The sequence below is a fragment of the Larus michahellis genome, chromosome 2, assembly GCF_964199755.1.
Source record: "Larus michahellis chromosome 2, bLarMic1.1, whole genome shotgun sequence".
NCBI classification, from domain to species: Eukaryota; Metazoa; Chordata; class Aves; order Charadriiformes; family Laridae; genus Larus; species Larus michahellis.
Window position 1 is genome coordinate 4,348,774 of NC_133897.1, and position 21,894 is coordinate 4,370,667.

General features: G+C 41.6%; 1 protein-coding gene across 2 annotated transcripts in view; it reads right to left on the reverse strand.

The window, feature by feature from the left end:
• VIPR1 (vasoactive intestinal peptide receptor 1) overlaps nt 1-21,894 on the reverse strand; it is a 120,393-nt gene that overhangs the window by 48,240 nt on the left and 50,259 nt on the right. For both annotated transcript variants that reach the window (XM_074573975.1, XM_074573974.1), the window contains exon 3: nt 14,585-14,692. In XM_074573975.1, the coding sequence (XP_074430076.1) occupies nt 14,585-14,692 (108 nt within the window). The remainder of the gene's footprint in view (nt 1-14,584; nt 14,693-21,894) is intronic.

Genomic DNA, 21,894 nt, shown 5'->3' on the forward strand with positions numbered 1-21,894 from the left:
CATATTTCTCCTGTTTCTTCTTTTTAAGTGCACTGCCCCACTATTGTTTGATTATTTTGTAATTCCTCTCCTCACTGCTCTCAAGAATACTTTTCAAAATAGTATTAATGCTTTAACTGAAGTGGAAACTCAGGTAGAGGGAAGCACAATGATACAGCATCACTGAGATTTAAAATAAATAAATAAATAAATAAAAATTCCCTGATTTTAGGGAAACTCACTTCCCAGAGATGTTTTTCTACTACCCTTTTCTGCTCATGTCGCTTTGTGATGTGCAATTTCACACACATGGTCAACAAACCTTTCTAATAATGCTCATGTTCTTTATTAGATGCCTGGGAGGTGCAAAAAGTTCAAGGTTAGAAGATATAGATTTTACCACACCACAATTTTGACTGTAGTGATGGATGATGTCTACCCCCAGAGAAAACAACTGTTCTAATTGCTACTACTTCTTACCAGACTACTTTCTGTACTGAACATGAACACAAAAGCACTTGGAAAAGCACCTCACAAGCTTAGTTCTTACTCTGAGATTAACTAGTGGACAGGCAGCAAACTTTAGACTGAAGTATTAAACTGAAATTTTTATGTTACAGGGTCAAACCCCAGCTCTGTCACAGACCCCCACTGAAACAGCAGCCAGTTCTTGTGATCTCCCTGGGTCTCCGTTTCCTCAACAATAGTAGAGCTTTGGTAATAAAGTCTGATCTTCTGTCAATGGGAAGGAAAAGTGTTCAAAGCACCAGAAATTTTATATGCTGTTTTCCAGAACAGTTTCCCATTAACTTGTGTTTCTCACTCCTCTGTGTAACACAAATTCTCCCTAGAATGATGCACTAATGAAGTACACTGAAGCTGCAAAACGTTAAGCGTCAATATCAGGAAAGACACAGTTTCTGGCTTGGAAATGGTATCTCCAGCCTTTGAAAGTTCACAAGGTTTCCAAAGCTTTCCTATTTCCTATCAGACTGAAACTAAACCTTTTCAAATGCATTCCTGGAGAATCAATCAGAAAGGAGACCAGGGGTTTATAAGTTGGTAACACACAATTAGCAGTGCACAGTGGAGGAGTTTCACAATAAGAGCTGGAAAGCATCCCACTGCCTGTAGGTTTCTGCTCTAGGCTCCCCTCTACCTTGTGGAAAAAGGAGGTTCAAGTCCCTGGTGTGAACAGAGTCCCTTCAATGGGGTGGTATTGGTTAACAGCCATGAAATAATCTGCCTTTTGTGGGGTTTGTATTTCATTTTGATCAGAAATGATGCAACTGTCAAACTGGTACATCTGCTCCTAAAAACCACATCCATTTCAATAAGATGAGATTTTCCACTTAAAAAAAAAAAAGAAAACAAAAGTTTCATTTGATAAGCCACAGCTAACTCTCACCTATGACAACAATAACATCACAGCATGTCTCACCAGAACGCACCTTCCTGCTTTCACAGAATCACAGAATGATTGAGGTTGGAAAAGACCTCTAGAGGTCATCTGATCCAACCCTCCTGCTCAAGCAGGGCCACCTAGAGCTAGTTGCTTGGGAGCACGTCCAGATGGCTTTTGGATATCCTTGGAAAGCTCCAAGGATGGAGATTTGGAGGTCTCTGGGCACAACCTCTCTGGGCAACCCACTCCAGTTCTTCGTCACCCACACAGTAAAAAAGTGTTTCCACATGTTCAGATGGAGCCTCCTGTGTTTCAGTTTGACCATGGTTAGAAAATGCAAAGGTAATTAGAAAGTGCAAGAGGGTCTCATTACTTCAGAAGGGCATTTGTGAATGGGAGCCTTATGTGTACCAGAAGTCCTTTTCTGCGTTGCCAGAACAAAATCCCTGGTTGCTGTTTCAGGGGTGACCAATGTCTGCAGAAGCACTAGGCATATGGTCCTAGGAGGATGGGATATTGCTTATGAGATGCTGCTGCTGATGCTGCAGTGATATACAGCTCTCCAGCTCATCCACAGAGACTCTGTGTGTGTCAAAGAGGAGGTAAGGCAACTAGGCTAAACTGTTTTCATTGTAGTGTAAATTAAGTGAAATCTCTCTAGGGCTGCCAAAGGTGTAAATCTTGCATGTTGGGAGCTATCCTGGCTCGGCAGACACACAATAATTGCTAAGGTGCAGTAACTCGATTGTGTATCTGAGTCCTGAGCAAAGCATCACAGGGAGACAATTAGAGGGATCTCAGCAGGCCAGCTCTTTCACTGCTGTCTTCTCTCTTTGCAGATGTCAGGACAAAGGAGTTTAAAGACGAGGTTTTAAAGGGAACAAGGTGATGACCTTTTCATAAGGCTCCCTGCCAGGTAGGAGGGGATGGATGTACAAAGGGAGCAATACAACAGTGCAGAAATGAAAGGAAAAAAAAGATGTTAGTTCTCTAGAGGTGGCAAATATCATGTGCAGACATAATCCTTAGACAAGCTAAAGAAACTATAGCTACTGCCAGAGAACTAGGATGGGAAACTATGCATTCAGCTTTCCAAAAGTATGCTGTGGTATAAAAGGCACTGCTTACAGAAGGGAATTAGAAGTGTAAATATGAGGCTAGACCTTTGACTCATTTATATCAGTGTTTATGACAGCGAAGGCATAAAACACTATTGAAAGGCAAGGGGTGAAGCAGCAGGCCTGAATAACCAGTTTTCGGTAAGTTTCACTGCAACAGTGTCTTAAAGGTTCTGAGTAGCATGAGGGGTCATAATTGTTTAATCAAAATCCCACATTTCTTGTTCCAACCCAACATATGAGCTCTGCCTCTTTGCGGATGTACTGACCACAGAAGTGCAAACGTGTGAGTGGCTTCAGGTCAAGTCCCAGCAAGATCAGAAGGGTCTTTCCCGAGCTCAACCCCGGCTGGTCTGCAGCACACTAAACGCTACCCAACTGCAAAGTTAGGCAGACAGGATGGGCCTGTCCATCCAAGTCAACGCAAACTGCTGTATATATAATATATAGAATCATAGAATCACAGAATTGTCTAAGTTGGAAGGGACATTTAAGATCATCAAGTCCAACTATCAACTTAACACTGACACTAAACCATGTCACTCAGCACCACGTCTACATGTCTTCACCTCCAGGGATGGTAATTCCACCCTTTCCCCAGGCAGCCTGTTCCAGTGTTTGATAACCCTTTTTGTGAAGAAATTTTTCCTAATATCTACCTGAAACCTTCTCTGGTGCAACTTGAGGCCATTTCCTCTTGTCCTATCACTTTTTACTTGTAAGAAGAGACCAATATATGTATGTATAATAAAGCACGGCTCTTCCTCATGCGCTACCTCTGCCTTTACTCCTTGAAAACCGGCTTGCAATGTTCATGGCAATTAATGATCATCCATATGAAGCAGGAGGAAAGATTGCACTTCCTCCCCATGCTTTTGCATCTTTCTAGTATCATGTCTGCTGTAGGACAGGACTTCGCCATCTGGCCCAGCAGCTGCTCCTGGTTTAAGTAAATGCTTCTTTAGAGTTCACAAAGCTCTCTCTAATTTCCTAATCTGCATGGTTTGATGGCATGCCTATTATGAAAATAGAATTGAGAGTTGTAAGCAATTAGCTGAATGCTCCCATCTTTCCTTCTGATTAGCTCGTGTAGTTGTTCAAAATCTGGTACATGGCTCACACCTATCCCAAGTGGCTTTTTCTCGCTCGCAGGGTGATTCAGAAACTCTCTGCTCTGGTAGCAAAGATGGAGGGAAGGAAATCCCTCTCAATGAAAACAAGTAGAAATGCCTAAAGACAATTTTTGGTTAAGAAACTCCACAAGTTTCTTTTTAGCATTAACCCTTCCCCCTCCCCCCCCCCCCCAATAATTAACAAACAAACCAAAACAACAAACCCCAAACCTGTAAACTCATAATGGAAATGTCCAAGTATTCCTGTTTTTAATTCAGTTTTTGTATATTCAGATTTTTCTAATTGTTTTAATTTAGTTTCCTATGAGGAAAGAAGCATTCTTGAGGGATGTGCTTTAGGCAATCCTGCTCTAGCAGGGGAGTTGGACTAGATGATCTCTAGAGGTCCCTTCCAACTCTGAAGATTCCGTGATTCCATGATTCCGTGATTCTCCTCCTCTCTTCCTCTCCCAAACCACTCTTATCTTTTTCAGTTGGATTGACAAAAAACAATGAATTGAAAGTACTGATACTGATCAGGAGACAGGGGACTTTTTGTCTTTATCCCCTGCCTTTTTTTTCTCCCAGTTGGGTGAAGAGCTGTTGTAGCTTCCTAGGAAGCATGGCAGGTTAAGCAGTTAAATGACTTTATGGCATTGTATATCTTGATGGTGGTGGAAATAGAATCATAGAATCATAGAATCTTCATGGTTGGAAAGGACCTTTGAGATCATCGAGTCCAACCGTACACACACAACCCCCCCCCGCAAAACAAACCAAAAAACCCGACCAACCTACAATCTCTGCCACTAGAGCATGCCCTGAAGTGCCAAATCTATCTTCTCAGCTCCTTCAAATGGAGGTTACATATGAGCCAGTGTTGCACATACCTAACCACTGAATTCATCTTATTCCTATACCCTGAATTTTTCTTACCTCTTTCTAATAATTCTGATAGCTCTTTATACTTTTGGCTTTCACTTGTATCTTCCAGGTCTATCACCCCTACCATTTCTTTATATGCTGTGTGAAAACATACCCCCATATGTTTGTTTTAGACCTGCTGATAGACAATTTCATTTGGAATCCCTTCTCTCATATACCATGGAACAATCTTTGCCCACCTAAGTTCCCCACACATTCATGACTGTATTTACCTCTGACTTGCACCCTTTCAATGCACATTTTTCCAGATGGAAGAGCATTAATCTAGATATTCTACTTGCCCAGTGTCTGTCCATACCTTTATTCATACGTTGTTCCAATGATGGTGGCCCTATTTTCCTTTGGGCATGAACCTCTCACTACCACTCAACAGACCTGCTCAGCTCCACCTTCCATGAGGTCTTCTGGGCTTGAACTTAGTCCCTCCACTGCCCACACAAAGAGCCCAGAGGGGTGACTCCAAGCCTTCTTCCTCTGCCTCCAGGATCCTCATAGCCCTATACAAGGGGTCTAACTCTGCTCTGCCGTGAATATTTATTTATGTTCATCACTGGTCCCAGGGGAAAAAAGACAGACGTTCTTCTACAGTAGAACACTGCACGCACAATTTATGAATTGGGATAGATTTTTCTGTAACAGTAACTAACACATGCAAAACTTCTAATTAAATTTCCTGATTTATAAAAGTATTTGGGAATGATTTGGAAGAGACTGTGAATCAAAACCACTTTGTAGATTGTGTTATACCAACCAGTGAAGGGCCGGGTTGCGGAATGACATGAATTATTCATGGCATTGACGAAGAGAAATGAAGAGTTAGTGGAACCAAGATAAAAACAGAACATTTTCTTTATAAAAGGTGTTTGATCTGGGTAGGAGTTAAACACTGAACAGGTGAACTGAATAAATGCAGAGAGATAACTGTATTCCAAGTAATTTGTCCCCTATATCTAGATCTTGTAAGGTTTTTCTCTTTCTTAATTTCTTTTTGCCTCTCATCTGTTTCAAATGCACACTTTGGACTCAGAAATATGTCTGAAAGTTTTTGTCATAGGTGAAGGTTTTAGCTCTTTGATCTCAGTGGAAGAAAACCTCTTATTGGCTTTTAACTGGAACCTGAATTCATACAAAGAGACATAAGGTCAGTCATTTCTAAGGGATGTTCGCTTTTGTCTCCCTCTTGCTTCTCTACCCTTTCCTCTAATAGCTTCTAAAGGAGAGAGGAAGGTCTGCTCTGAGTAGCAATCTGTCCTGCTTCTCTGTCATCGCATTCTATGGTCAGAAATCGATTTTTTCAAGGAGAAGCTATTAAAGCAATAGCAGTTCTTAGCATTTACTCTTCTTGAGATGCTGCTGAGCCCACTGGAACACGTCTAGTTCCATTTTTATTATTGATCTGCTTTACTGTCACTGGGAAACACCTGAGACTTTCAGACACCTATAGCTTGCACTAAACTGGATGTGAAAGTGGTTAGATCTGTGAGAAACTTGTGGGGAAGTCATGACAAGATATTTTCCAAACTTGCTTGATCTGCCTCAGCCATGATCTCACAAGACCATTCTTTCAGTACAATTTCTGCTTAGCGTTTCATACTATTTCATATTTTCAGTATTTCATAATTTCGTGCCATAGTACAACCTGTGGCATGGGGTCAGCATATCACACAATAGACAAAACCTTCAGTTTCTTCATTTGTTCTTTTTCACACCACTTGGCCTGTAGTTATTCCTGCCACATCTCCAGTGCCCTGAAGCTTACGGCACCCTGGATTTTGGGAAATGCTAATTTTCCCTTCTCTTCCTTCCCCCTTCCTGTACATTACATTTCTAAGTGTGAAGATCGCGATCCTTAATAAATACAGATAATTCCTCCCTTCTTAACATCACATAATCCCCTTAATTAGGCACCTTTTGTAAACTCTGTCTGTTTTCTCACACTGAAAGCAGGGCTGTCAAACTCTAGGACAAATTTCTCAATAGAGCTTTTGATATTGCAATCACAGTATACTAGAAAATATTTACAAGAAAAAGATGCACATTCCTGGGTAGGTGGAGGTAGAGCAACTCCACAAGCCATGGGCTGGCAGTGGGCTTTCAACCTAAGGACCTCAACACAGTGTGCATTGCTCTCACTGGACATACATGACTTGGGGTGCCCCACAGTGTGGTGGGGAGGTTCAGCTACTGCTTACAAAACATCTCAGCGCCAATCCTTCAGAGCAGCAGAGCAAACACGACACCTCAGCTGCAATCAAATCTCAAAGGTCTAAAGGAAAACCAAGCTGTAAATAAGCCATATATCCATAAAGCCACCAATTTCTTCAGTTAATTATATCCCTGCATGTTGCTGGAGCCAGCTAACAGGAAGGGTGCACTCTTAAATGCTAATGTAAAATCAACACTGATCTGTGGAAATGGGATAAACTATCACTAGTTTCTGCTTTGGACCTTCTGCTGTCCAAGACAAACGAGGAAAAATGAGCATCAAATAGGGCTGGAGGCTGCCTTTATGGGCACAGGGAGCAGGACCGTTGGCTCACCTCTCCCCTTTTCTCTGACTTCAGAGTGGGCTGTTGCAAATAATTGGCACAATTCCATGCAAATGAGAAGGTTTCCTGGAAATTCTCCCTTTGTGAAAAAAAGACACATTTGCACTGAACATCCGAGCAGGTCAAAGGCCCTCAGTGAACAAACCGCTACAGCAGATGGGCTCAACTACTTGTTTCCTTTTAAATGAGCATTGTAGTAAATAAATAGCAGGTCTGGTTCATTTTGGGGTTCTTGATGGTAGTGATAATGTCTTCTGCTTATCTGCTGCCATCTGCTTATCCCTTTCCTCATTTTATTCTGTTTTTGTTCCAGTTTCAAAAGCAACATAGAAAAAAGGAGAAAAGAGATTGAGGAAAATCATGTTGGCTCAAGAGAGAGAGATTAAGATGGTTTTCAAGTTAATGAAAGAGAATAATTTTTGGAGGGTGCAAAATTAAGTGATTCTGCATTTTTGTTTGTTTTCGTCTAATCATTATTGCTCTCCTTTGCAAAAGTTTGGGATTTATCTCACCTAACTTTTGACATGGAAATGTAGGGAGTCTACTCTGAAGGAGACTATCAGGTTCCCTGTAGACGCCATAGAAAACATCCAAAGGTCATAATCATCCCTTTCTAAGAAATGTCATGGGATAACCCATGTCCTGAAATTGCTGGAGGCAGAAATCAGACAAGGAGTTTAGATTAGATGATTAATGTTAGGTACCCACAGTTCAGTGGAAGGAGAGTTATCCATATGTTTAATTAATCAAAAAGATAGCTGGCAGAATACCAGCTCCCTGGAGTCTCTATCCATGTCCTACTTATGAATCTCATTTGACTACCCCAAGACACAGCTATACTCTGCTCCAAGACTCACTCTGGGCCAACAGGGACTAAAGAGTCTTTGGATGTCTCCATACAGAGCACATGAGGACCCTGCAAGCTTGCAGGTGGCATCAGTGGAGCTACCTGCAGTAGTCTGTTTAATCACCTGCTTCAATGAGGAGCTCGTTCTCATGTTATTTCATGGGGAGCTCTTCACTTTGCTCTGTGCAGTTGTGCAGAGTTTTGTGCGTGTGTCAGAACTGGAAGGGGCTGGGATTAGTGATAATGGGGTATTCCTTCAGTCTGAAACATTAAGATCTGTATATTAACAGCAAATGCCATACACCCAATGAACTTGACTTGATTGCCTCTGTCTTAATGAAGTTAATGCTACAAAGGATTAGTCAATGTAGTTCAAAGTGAAGGTCTAGAGTGGAGAGAGGGTGTCATTTCCAAAACTCTCTGTTGATGAATCAGGAAAAAAAATGAGATGACAGAATTAGACCTTTGCTGCCCATCGTACTGAATTTGCCGAAAGGCCATCAGTCAGAGGCCGGGAATGATACCAACCACGGTATCATTTTTGGTTTATAAGTTTGGTTTATAAGCAATCACAATACCTGAGTTGCACATAGGATCAAATGATAGTTAAAATAACTTTGGGCACAGTAACAAAAAAGAGAATGAAAAAAAGACAACAAAATAGCTCTTGATTTATATTTATTGAATTTAAATGTACCACAGAGAAAAATATATCTTTTAGATTCAAATGAAAGAGCTATAACAGAAGTGTATGAGTGCACAAGTTCAAAATGATGAGGATGTAAACCAAATAAATAAGTAAAAATCAACTTTCTCATGTGGCTTAGACCTCTTAGATCCCAATCACCATGTAAAAGAAAAGCTTGCTGTTTTCATGAAACAATGCTGATATATATTAATGTCATTTCAAAATTCCTATTTAAGAGAAAAGATTGCAAACTTAAACACTTGGTGTTGCTCTGCACAAACATGTACCTTAGAAGCGACACAGAATACAACTGCCAACTTTTGTAGCTTTGTTACCCACGGGAGTCTGGTTACACGACTCTTATCCCACCCTAGTTCTTCTCTGAAGAATTGCACGAAGCTTTCTGAATGAGCATCAGGGAAACCAGCCTAACAAACTGTGAGTGCACCTAAAAGCTCTCAACAACAAGGACAGACATCTTTATGCTTGTCCTAAGACTCCAGGTAGCCAGTAAAAGCATCATTTCCATGGAGATCCAAAGCCAGATATGACTTGGAGGATTTGCTTCTCAGCATGGAGGATTTGGGACTGCTACACAGGACAAAAAGCAGCAGCTTGAAGCCAGGAAATGTCCTGAGCCAGATGGACAGCATTCTTAGCAATGACATTCAAAGGAGGGGAGATAATTTTGCTGAGACAATTCACCTGAGACCAATACTTACAGTCCTGGCTTGCCTTTATAGCTCATAATGCACAAATCATACCTGACTAGTCAGTGAACAGGTGCAGAACTGAGTCCCTCACCCTCAGTGAGTGACATGGTCCGGTCTCTTTCCCTCTCTCTATCTTTGGCTCACTGTATGTGAAATGCTGTGAGTACATCAGAAGAACTCACAGAAGCAGCCCTGGAGATGTCCTGGACCCTTAACATCATCTAATCACTTTAAAAGCTGATCAAAACTATGTCCAAAATTAATCTTTACTTCCCACATAAACCCCCACTGGAACCTTCCTCCAGTTTCTACTGTGATTCTATTCATCACAATTTGCATATTCTGCTTTTGTTGGATTTTGGCTTAAACTGCTCTTTCTCTTCCTTGATTTTACTCTTACAACGGGGACTCTTACCTTTTGTTTTCATAAATGAAGCCAGTGTCACTAAGTCACACTTTTCCAGACTCTTCTAGTATGATGAATTTTTTTATTTACCAGAATATTTATCTTCCACAACTTTAGCTTATCTTTGTCATTTATATGCAACAGCGGGAGACTAAAAAGCAGTGGCAGCATTTTTGTAAACCACTGTGGGATGATAAAAATCATCTCCTACCCTCTTGGTACTCCGGAGGAACAAGGGTAGCCATGAAGAAGTCACCCTACGCCAGTGGCTCACAGTTTCTCTCAGGAGCCTTCCAAGTACTAACCCTGGCCCAAGGATTGAGGAATGATGGTGTCCATTATTCAAGAGGACATGTGGAAATTTAATAAATGCTTCAGGTGGTCAATAAAAGTGTTATTTTCATAATGCGTGGTCTATGATATATTGGGCAAATTTCCATTATCAGTTTCCTGACTGCTTCCTTGAATTATCTCTTTTTCTTTATTTGTGCATGAATATCACAATAGTTCTCTGGGAACTTCTGTTGTCTTCTTGTGATACGGTTTTAGAATTTCAGTGTGCTGGAGCAGGTTATATCTAAATGCAACAGGAGGATGGCAGGGCATGAACCAGTGCTGTCTGGCAATGCCAAAGAGGATCTCTGATGTCTTCCTACCCACATAAAAATGCACTGGTGACAACATTGTTCCAGACGGCACTGTCACTGTTTAGCTACACCTCTGAGATTATGCACTCTCCACTATTCTGGCAAAAGTATAAATTCATGGTGTGGGATCCGTCAATGACGACAAGTTCTATTTCCCAGAATCACCCACGCTCAGTGCTTGGCAGTGTATTTCTAACACCGGGAAAGAGTTGGTGTTTGGTGCAAAAAAGACGAAAATGAAGAAAACAAGTAAGGGGATGAAGACATTATGCATTGGAGAATGGAAGGAAATCAGGAACTCATGGACCAGGAGAGGGCAGATATGGCTGAAGCTGCAGTGATGTCTGATAACACTGCTGGGATTATTTCAAAGCACTTGACCAACATTGAAGGATTTTGAGTTGAACTACACAAATGCCTGTATGTGAAGGTGCTCAGCTTCACACAGGGGAGCTGCCATGCCTGGGTAACTCTAGAAGCAGCAATATCTGCCTGCAGAGAGGCAGGATCCAGACAGCTCTGTTCTAGATGGCTTGAAGATAGGTATACACCAGAATTAATGGTCAGTCCTTGCAAACAGTAGGCCCACTAAGGACAAGGAAGAGAAGTAGAGCAGGAAAAAGAAGTTAAATGTGTTCATGAGGAAGGGGAAAGGAGAGCAGAAATAAATCTAGAGCACCAGAGGGAAAAAGGAGTTTGGCAACCCTGAAACTCAGAAGGATCTCACCCTAGTTGAGTGGGATTCCAGAACTTGTTTTTTTCCATCCCCGCCCCCTTATGTCAATTAATCTCATAGTTGAAGCTTAAAAACTGTTAGTGCTAATTTTTACTGTTTAACTTGTGCACAATGGACAATTTGCTTTTGGAGAAACTGTGAGTAACAAATCCCTATTATAAATGACATCTTCTATTTATTGAGAGAAAACTGGAATGCTCTGGTCAAGGGATAGCAAGTAATGCACTTTAATAATGAAAGGTGCCAGAAATATTTTCATCCATCTCCTTCATACGGTACTGACGAATGCCATGAAATAATGAAAATCTTCTGAATTTGTGAATGACATAAAAATTTAATGTCAAATGACATCAGGACTATGCTAGGCATTTAAGGTTTCCAAATGCCACGAGATATTTTATCCTTTATTTACCATGAGACGGGATATTAGTCATTTGAAGAGCATAGTCCTCATTAGGCAGGAAAATCACATTAACTCTTTGTTTCCCAAACTCTTTGTTTTCACCCTTTTCCTGCTATAAATATAAAGAAGATTTTCTCTTGCTTGCAACTTTGGTATAAGCTTTCATGTTCTTGCAAAAGGATCAAAGAGTAAGACATAAACATTAACCAGATGATTGATTTCCTTGAAAGCTATTCAATGATACTCACTACTACAAAGGAAGAACCACTTCACAAACTTTAATGGCATTAATTTTGCAACAAATCCTATAAAACAAGAGGCAATCTTACCCTCCCTTTATTTAAGACCATATCTGCTTTCCACATTTGTATATGATTGTACACACTGCATAGCTCAAAGAAAATCAAAGTAGTTTCTGCTCTGGAAATGGCATCAGTTTCTCTGTTTACAGAAGGAGATGCTAGCACATATACTCTGCAAAGGTGGGATTCACCTGTATTTTAAGACATTCACATCTGCCAGAGCCGCTCTACAATCATTTGCTTGTAAATGGGGAGAAATATGTGGTTTATCAATTTTTGTTCAACTCATCTTGAAGTCGAAGTCTAAAAGTCAGCTGAACTGCACCTCTAAAGGGTCTATTTCTCACCACTGACTGTAAATCAGAGATAGGTTTACATATGGGAAACTCTAAAATCAGTTGACATGGATGTCACTCCAGGTTAGAAATCAGTTGCGTAAAGACAGCTATCTTAGTACCAGTTGAAGCATCCTCATGGATTTCTTAGAAACCCCAAAGTATCTCAAATGGCACCAGATGCTTGTTTAGGATGCTCAATAGAGACCTCAGTGTCTACAGTGTAGGTGCCTACCTGTGACCTTAGTGTCTGCACTTCTACTACACTCAACAGAAAATTTATCAATACAACAAATGACATCTAAAGACCTGTTCAGGTTCCTACTATCCAGTTGTCTGCTGATTGCACTGTCTAGATTACTGTTGATGTTGATGGCATCCCAGACATCTATCTTGTACAGAAACATCTGCATTAGAAACAGCAGAAATTAAGAGTGCTGAATCTGCTTTCTCCATCAAAGCAAGTCACTCGGTGCTTTACCATACGAAATGAGGAGAAACAGATATTTTCACGGTGCTAATCATCTGATCTCTAATCTATGATTAGAGTGACTAATCTATGAAGAGCTGAATCATGTCCTATCCACCACTGACCAAACCAGCCAGATCTCCAGCAACTGGAAATCCTGGATGAGAGTCAGATGCAGAAAACTACATTTAACCAGAGGAAACTCATCCAAAGCAATGTGAAATCCCCCTGGAAGGCTGCTGACATTGCCAGCTGCATGACTAGATGACATTTGTGGGGCTCACTGATCACAGAATAACACAAATGCCAGCAGCCATGCTACAACATGGGTATGCAGGGAAGGGTCACGGGCTGGCTTGTGTTTGAGGCTCTTTCTTGGCATGGCACATTGAGATAAGTGCACAGAGAGCCTCTCAGTGGAGTCTGGACTTTTTCCAGAATAGAAACATTCACTTGCCTAAGCGTAGGTTTTTTGAGATACCCTGAAGTACCTGCGACATCGCATGACATGTGAACTACGGGAGAACTGCACCTTTCTGCAGGGAAACCTGGAGACCACCTGAGATGTCCTACGATATCTAAGAGAGCAGTAGATGCCCCTGAGTGGGCAACTTTATTGAGTCTCATAAGTCTACCCTAGAGCGCAATTAAGGCATCCCACTTTCATTAGCTTAAGTTCAACATAGACACAACGAGAGAGAGAGAGATATATATGATCGTATATATACACACACTATAATATATATATTATATTTCTGTCATAGTTCTGCTTTGTTGGGATTAGAAAGTATTAGAAAATCTTCTTAGAGAGTTTTTTTTTTATTTCCTGTTTAACTGACTCTGCTGGGTCTCTAAAACCCAGTGAGAAAATGTTGTACTCAGGAGAGGAGAGGGCACAAAACGTCAACAGCAGGCAATTACTCCACATGGCATGACCAACATGCAAGGGCCCTATCCTGCAAGATGGGATATTACAGCAGCTTCTGCCTGCTTTCCCTGGGTGTTGATGCTGCAGTGATGAACTACTGGGAAGTTTTGGAAATGGGGAAGTTACAGCGCTAGGACAGGACTCTGAGGATTTTTAATTTCCCTTCTGGGTCTGCAAGGACTTTTGGTGGGGTCTTGGGCAAGTCATGGAATCAGCGTGTGCTGGTTAATCAGTGTAGTGTCCTGGTCTGTTAAACAGGGATGATATTGTATCCTTACTCCCGTTCATAATCTATCATGTGTGTTTGGACTGCAAGGCTCTAAAAGTGGAGACTTATCAGCTTGGTTCATAATCTGCAGTGCAAAAGAGCTTAATTCTCTGAGGAGGTCTGCAGGGCTACTATAATAAAAATAGTAAATAATGACTATGAACTACCAGATGACAAAGACTCCTGTCGCTGCATGGCCCTTGAGACCTGAGTTTTAAATTAAAGCTTCCCAGAACATGCCGAACAGTGAGTTAAGCTACTTTCTCCATTAAACTACCCAGGCTGCTATTTGTCAGGTTAATTTCTTGGCCTGTGGCCAAATTTGTCATCTCAGCAGAAAAATACTTTACTGCATACAGTTGCAGCTTGTTTATTTTATGTCAGAGACTTAATTAGTTACAGTGCTAAACTGTTCATTTTGTACAACAAACATCCTGTTAAACAGGTTGATTCAATTTTTCACTGCATAACATCCATATTATTGGATTGCACCAGGAGTCATTTTTGCATCCCTGTGATCCAAAGTAGCACGAGGTGCTGCAAGAAGGATAGGGAGGATGCTCTAATGGTTTGGACATTCATGTATGGCTTGGAAACATCCTTTACTTAGTGCAAAGGTCTTGTTTCTCCCTCTGATTATATCAAGAAGCTTCCCCAGTGATGTGATGTGAAACCCCAGAGGCAGAAAAACCACAAAACCATTTCACTGAGATGAGGTGTCTGGTTTTGCTTACTGAGAAAAGTGGTGAGGAATCTGAAGTACTTCGGGCACGGCCGTACCACAACTTCTCCCACCTCCGCTTCAGGCCAGCATGTGATGTTGTCCCATTGCCTTCTGCAACCTGGGGAAAAGAGAAAAGCAGATGGTAGAGCAAGCACGAGTGGTATCTGCTGGAGGGAGCAGAGGAACCGGGGGCAGAGCAGAGCAGCTGTGCAAAGGCATGTGGAGCCTACCACTTTGGTGCAGGCACCTTTTGGAATGAAAGACATACATAGAAATATTTTCCTTAAACATGTAGTTTTCAGCTTCCCCAGTCCTGAAACTCAGCACTGGTGATGTCTGTAATTTTCCAGAAATCAGCACAGAAAGAACAGCAGATCCGTGCAAGAACCAGGCAAATCAGAGTTAATAGAGAAAGGTGCCCTTTTTGAGATGAAAAAGGTAAAAATGCCTAATTAAATATCTCTCTTCCTTGCCCTTATCCCTCCCTGTTGCATTAGAACACCTCGTGTGAACATGTGAGACATGTTCCCCTCCTTCCTCTGCTTCCCTCAAACTTCTGTCACCAGCTTTTTCTTCCCCTTGAAATGAGATGATTGTGCCAGGGATGTGCTCAGCAGGAAGGGGACACTGAAGACAATCAAGAGATCAGAAGCCAAATCCCTTCTCAAGAAGCAGTTTTGCACCTTAAAAAGGGAGAAGGCACAAAACACTCCTGGAGGCTGAGGAGGGACAGTGCTGTCTCCAAGAGATGCTCTTTATGGAAGGGCGGTGCAAAGTAGTACGCTCCCAGCTATCCAAGCTAGGAATGAAGGTATAACTAATGGAGCTAACTTCAGGGAGAAAACTTAGGATTTTGTTAAAATTAAGCAGTTCTGAAGATGCTTTAAATAGAACAAAAACTTTCTTAGAGAAAAAAAAATCATCAAGCATGTCCTTCCTACAGAGTTATAATATGATTTTGTCCTTTGATTTCTGCTTTCCCAAAAGGCATCACATACACCCTGCACTGTTGAATAATGTAACATTAGCACTGACGCCAAAAGGAGTTGGCAGACCTGAATTAAAAAAAAAAATCAGACGTCGTTTTGCCTCAACATGTGACGTATATTACAGTTCTTACTGGAATTTTGAAAACTTTTTTTTTTTTTTTTTTACCCTTTAAATTTCCAACAGACAGGCACTTCAATCGCTGCCTGGATTAGATAGATGGGTTGTCAACAGACCTCACTTTTTTATAGCACCTCTGTTCTCAGTTATTTGTCATGCCCCATTAGATTGCAACACTTCCCCAAATGTGACTAACATGTTGCTGTTAAGGTCAACAGCCTAACAAGAGAAACTAGAATATGAAGAAGAAAGCTTTGAGAAAATACTTTTTACACGCAAGCAAAGGGAACCATGAAAACCACCGTCAAGCTGCATTGCTCAGTAATTATATCCCGGTCTGAAATTCCTCCTTTAAATCATCTTTTACTACTTGAGCTAAGAAAAAGTCTGGTGTCATCATCAGTCTGTTCAGACTGTGGCAGCATGCTGTCTCAGATCAATAAAGAGAGCACACAAAAATGCTTTGAAGATGAAAAAAAAAACCCTCAGCTCTCTTTCAAAGTTATTTTAGAGGTTTTACCTTCCTTCTTTCATGAGCAAACAGAACTTTTCAAATGAAGTCCTGAGGTGAGTTTATCAGAGCCTGAAAAAACGAATAACTGATGGTATCTTCTTCGTGCAAGCTTTTCTGTAGTGTTCATTAAAATTCAGTTTTCAGGTTTCTAACATCAGGTGCAAAGCTCAGTTTCCACAGCGTCATACTTATCTGCTGCCAAACAGCCAGCAGCTCCAAAAGTATTAAGATATTAGATATTCTGCCCATGGAAAATAGATGCTTTCATGACAGGATCTTTCATGTTTTACAATCTTTACTTCCATCAACCTCAATAAATTATAGTGCACCCATTACCTGAGGACAGGTTGTAATGCAAAATGAAATACCAGGTGATAGTATCAGATGGCTTTTTAAATGTCCTGAATTGCATACTTCGAGAATTTTTGTGATCTGTATCTTTTCCTGTGTTAGAATTTTTCACCACCACCTGTGATGCATGAAAAAAGCTATTAAGGGCTCATTTTTGTAAAAAAGCTGTTTCTGATTAAAATAAAGTGAAGATACACAAGACTGGCCTTGAAAAATACACAAAGTGGATCTTTAAAATTATTGCCTCTGTGAAGACCTCTCATATCTGCCTGTGAGCTCTTCCAACACCATCCTTCCTTACTGCTCTCCCTAGATGAGCTGACACTATTTGTGCAGCTGCCTGCAAGGGTCCAGGTTTTAAAGGTGTGAGTCATATCCCTAAATTTATGCATCTAAAAGTCAGACGTGTAAACCTGAAGATGCCAATGGAAACCAGAGCCCTGGCTGGCACTTCATGTCACTGTAGGATGGTTATCTAACATTCAGCAAATGAATCATTCTTTGGAGGTGTTGTCTTCTCTCCAATGACTAGAAGAGGGCCTGCATGAGTAACTCGAGTTTAATGAACTGGAACAATACAAAGATTGATACCTGGTTTGCATTTGCAGTCCAACACTTGCCACTCACCCTGTCATCAGCCCATTGCAACATCCGGCAAAAATTTGTGCCTGTCCATCCAAACGAGGACACAGGCAACCTTTACCAAATAGGCTTCCAGAAAATGGTTTTCTTTCTCCAAAACTGATAGACCTTACTCTGGCAAACTGCTGGGAACAGGGGCTTGGTCAGCAATATTCAGTCACAGAATCATAGAATTGTCTACATTGGAAGAGACCTTTAAGACCATCAAGTTCAACCATTAACCTAACAATGCCAAGTCCACCACTAAACCATGATGCTCAGCACGATGTCTACCTGGCTTTTAAATACCTCCAGGGATGGTGACTCCACCACTTCCCTGGGCAGATTGTTCCAATGCTTGACAACCCTTTCGGTTAAGAATTTTTTCCTAATATCCATCCTAAACCTCCCCTGGTGCAACTTGAGGCCGTTTCCTCTCGTCCTATCACCTGTTACTTGGGAGAAGAGACCGACGCCCGCCTGGCTACACCCTCCTTTCAGGTAGTTGTAGAGAGCGAGAAGGTCTCCCCCCAGCCTCCTTTTCTCCAGGCTGAACAACCCCAGCTCTCTCAGCCGCTCCTCATAAGACTTGTGCTCCAGACCCCTCACCAGCTTCGTTGCCCTTCTCTGGTCACACTTCAGCACCTCAATGTCTTTCTTGTAGTGAGGGGCCCAAAACTGAACACAGTACTCAAGGGGCAGCCTCAAGTCATGTCACCGTGACAGACCAATACCTGAGAAAACTATTTGAGGGCAGAAACAGCTGCAATGTGCCTTGGAAAGGGGAAAGCCAAATCCCTGTCTTCCCCGTGGCATCACTTGGCCTTCACGGATGTAATAAAAATGACAATTTGTTTTGCCTGATCCGATCATGTTTGGTGATTGCTAAGTGCTTCTCCTTTAGTTAATTATAAATGTTGCCTTCTCCCTTGCACTCAGTATCTGCAGGAAGGATGCAAAGGTATTTATTAAGCCCTACCCAAGGCAGCAGGTAGAGATAAGCCATGAATACACCTACTGTTCCACTCCGTTTCAATTTAAAGAACTCCTCTGCTCATTTGCTTGTTACTGAAAGCCAAGGAATACACACTGCCAAGGGCTGTGTTTTGCTTTGAAAAGGATCATAAGTGAGACTGGAGAAGCAGCGTAAAAAACAAGCATGTGACTTTTTCAAGACAGTAGCATTTACCATGTCCCTGGCTAATCAGGTATACGTTTTAAACTCTTGTCATTAAAAAAAAAAATATATATATATATAGGAAAAGCCTCTCATATATGTATATATATCTATATAAGAGAAGCTTTTCCTTTTCAATTATTTTAACTGTGACTTCTAGACACTCAGTTTTGTCCTGCTGTTGCCTGGTAGATCATGAAGTGCTCTCTGGAGCCAAACATCATCTTCTGGAGGGCTGCAGGGAGAAATCCTTCACTATTCTAATGAAGCTGCCTTTTAACCTTGCTTCAGATAAGCAGATCAAACTGCTCCTCGCTACACTGTAAGGTACGCAATTAGTGTAATTATTTGCAGCCACCTCTCTCCCTCTTGAAGCAGCCTCCGGAAGTCTTGCTCAAGGAGGTCCATCAACCAACGGGCTGGAGGTTGTTGGCCACATACCGGAGCTCAGATCTTTACATCCAACAGATCACCTCTTTACAAGCCAAATGCCCCAAGTGTAAGCCAAGGGTTGCATCAGCCTTAGCTGGGCTTTGCAGAGCCCTCCTCTAAGAGGCTCTGACTCAGAAGAAGTGGCCGAATACCACTGACAGTCCTGGCTGCCGTGGGTTAGGAAATCCCATCACAGCTGTAGAAGGTGATAACCTTTTCCACTGTCTATGCTAAATGTGAATCAAAGCTCAAGCCCTCATTTCCTCTCACTTTAAAAGGTTAATAAATAGAAAACAGGTCAATCATCACAAGGCGCAGGTATACAGTGGTTTGGAGAACCAGCAGACTAGAGCACAAAAAACATTTAGTTGAGTCATATCTACACTTACAGTAAATATGTGGTCAAAGCTTATCTAGGAAGCAGCAGAGAATAACTTCCCTTCATGAATAAACATGACTTCCAGAGCACTGGCACGGCTCTGAGATGTAAATAGGTTTGGCTGAGGAGAGAAATGAATGGCAGTAGGCTGGTACCAGGCACTCTTTTAACCCAGATGAACTCCCAATCCAGAAAAAAGCCCTTTTAGCACATCTCTCATTCGCACCAATTCTCCCTAATGAATGGGGTCACTGCTCGTCTCTTCTGAAGGATGTTCACATACAAGACTTTTGTTCTTTTAATCTATGTTCAGATGCAAATATACCCATTTGATGCCTGGCATATCTCGGGTTCTCTGCATACCTCTCACTACCCACAGGTAGATAACAGCAAGGCAAAGGTTGATTAAGCTTGATTAAGCCAGGCTGACGTACCACTGGGTACCATCACAGGCTGGTGTGCTTGCAATGGAAACTCATTTTCACTCCAATTTGATATCAGCAGGCAGCTTCCAGCCTCTCTGGAGTCAGGACTGTAAATAGCTATTGGGTGATTTTTATTCTCCCACTGACAAGCTCATGCAGAAGTGCAGCTCAGGTGCTCAACCGTGGGTTGCAGTTTGGTCTCATTACAACCAATTATCACTGTATCAACCTTCTTGTCCCAGTCAAGAACTCAGCTTTTGTTTGACTAAAGAAAACAAACCCTAAAAGATGGTCCCTGCAACAATCTACTGACTTGGTTCCAGATGGACAACTTGAATCCAGTTGCAATAGAGGCTAGGAAAATCCATCGTGAGCCTTGGGTTACTACCACTGCCCCAAACTCCAATGCGCAGAGACTTCCTGAATCACAGATAATCTTCTATTTATCTCTTCAAAGTTGTATGTAATAAGAAAAAATACCTTAGATAGATTCTTTTTCTTCCATGAATCTTTGAAATTAAATGCAATTTGATTTTGCTTCTGAACCCATGGAAATTTTTAAAATTCACAACCTCCTGGGCCAAGGAGCTGCACAGTTTAAGTGTCCACTGAAAGAAAAAATACATCCTTTTCTGAATTCACTTTGAACCTGCTCATTGCTGGTTTCATTAGGAATTGCCTAGTTCTTTTACAAAGACAGAAAATCCCTCGGGAGAAAAAACATAAAGTCCTCTTTCATATTGCTCCTCAGGCATCCCTTTTTCAAGCTGAAGTGTCCTAGCCCTTTTAGTTGCTTCTAGCATGGAAACAGTTCCCGATCATTTCTCCCTTGTGTCTTTTGTGTTTTTAACTCTACCCCATCCTGCCCTGCCCTGGACTTGCAGAATAGGGTTTTACCTTATTTTTCTGTGACAGATTGGGTTTGACTGGGGCTAGCTTGCCTCCAAGGTTTCACTAAATGAATCCTCCCCCACTTCCCTCTAAAATTCAACCCTTTCCCTCTGTATTCACTGCTGTGCCCTCCTCCGCCTCAGCCCCACTCAAGCATCCTGCGGGCATCTCTCCTCCCGCAGCTCCATCTCATCGCCTTTTTGTTTTTATCATTGCTGACAGTCTGCTCTGAAGCAAACCCACCTCTTCAGAGCTCCCCTTTCAACTTTCCATGGCTTTGCATTTAATTTGGATATTTTTTGCCTGCTGTGCTGCCTGCTATCACTCCGGCACTGTGGGCAGGATATGACAGAGAAACCACTTAACCGAAGGAAAACCACAATCCTGCCAGGGCACGCAAAACCCTGACACTGTAGCATTTCCTTCCCACCACTGCTGTGCTCTTCGTGGTGCACTTATGCTCCTTTATTCTTTCCTCAGTGAGGGATTTGCAGTCCCATTTCAGCAGAAAATGGACTCAGGCAATCACAGAAAGCAAAAAGGATTCCCAGATTTAAGGTTACTGAAAAGAGTTTACCCTGGACTTTGCCTCAATATCTGTTGCAAGACAGATATTGATTTCATTTTTCCTACTCTGTGTACAAACTGGAGAGTAACAAGAACTCTGTTACTTGCTATAAAAACTGGTTCGCACTTCACAGTGGCTTCCAGCAGAAGCTGTCCAAGCACTCAACAGGAAATGTTAAAATATATCTTTCTTCCTAAATGTTTGCAGAAATTTGACTCAAAGACAGAAGAAGGAACCTCACCTTAAGCCCCCAGACTGAGTCATTCTTAACAGCGTGGAAGAAATCACCAGAGACTATTTCTGGAGGATTATTTTTAAGCACGAAAATCCTATGTGTTTTTCCATCATCAACATCTACTAGGAAAAAAGTTAAAAAAAATAAAAAGTTTCTAATATTTCATCCTTTCTTTAACCATCAAACTACACAAACGCTTAACTTTTTTCATCCCTCTAGATCTCTCTTTTTATAAATCAATTTTGTGAGCTGAGCCCTTCTGCCTAATTCCAGAACGTGTATAATGAAACAAAAGATCCGAGATTTAAGGCAAAGATTTACAAAGTGGGTTGCCAAAAACACAATTTATCTCCTCACCAGCATCTAAACAAGAGATAGATCTCTAGAGACATGGAGCATGCGTAGAGGATTATTCCAGTGTTTCCTCATTCCTCACTTAAATTCCCCTGCTCTTCCAGAAGTTGTAGAGGACTGGATTCATAAAGAAACAGACTTTGAATTTAGGTACCTACTCTTCCAATAGGGCTTTTCCCATGTTAGCACATCCAGACAGCAATTCATAGTCAAGATGACTATGCTCAACCCCTAGCAATGTTTTTTTGACTGTTGGGGAGGCAAGA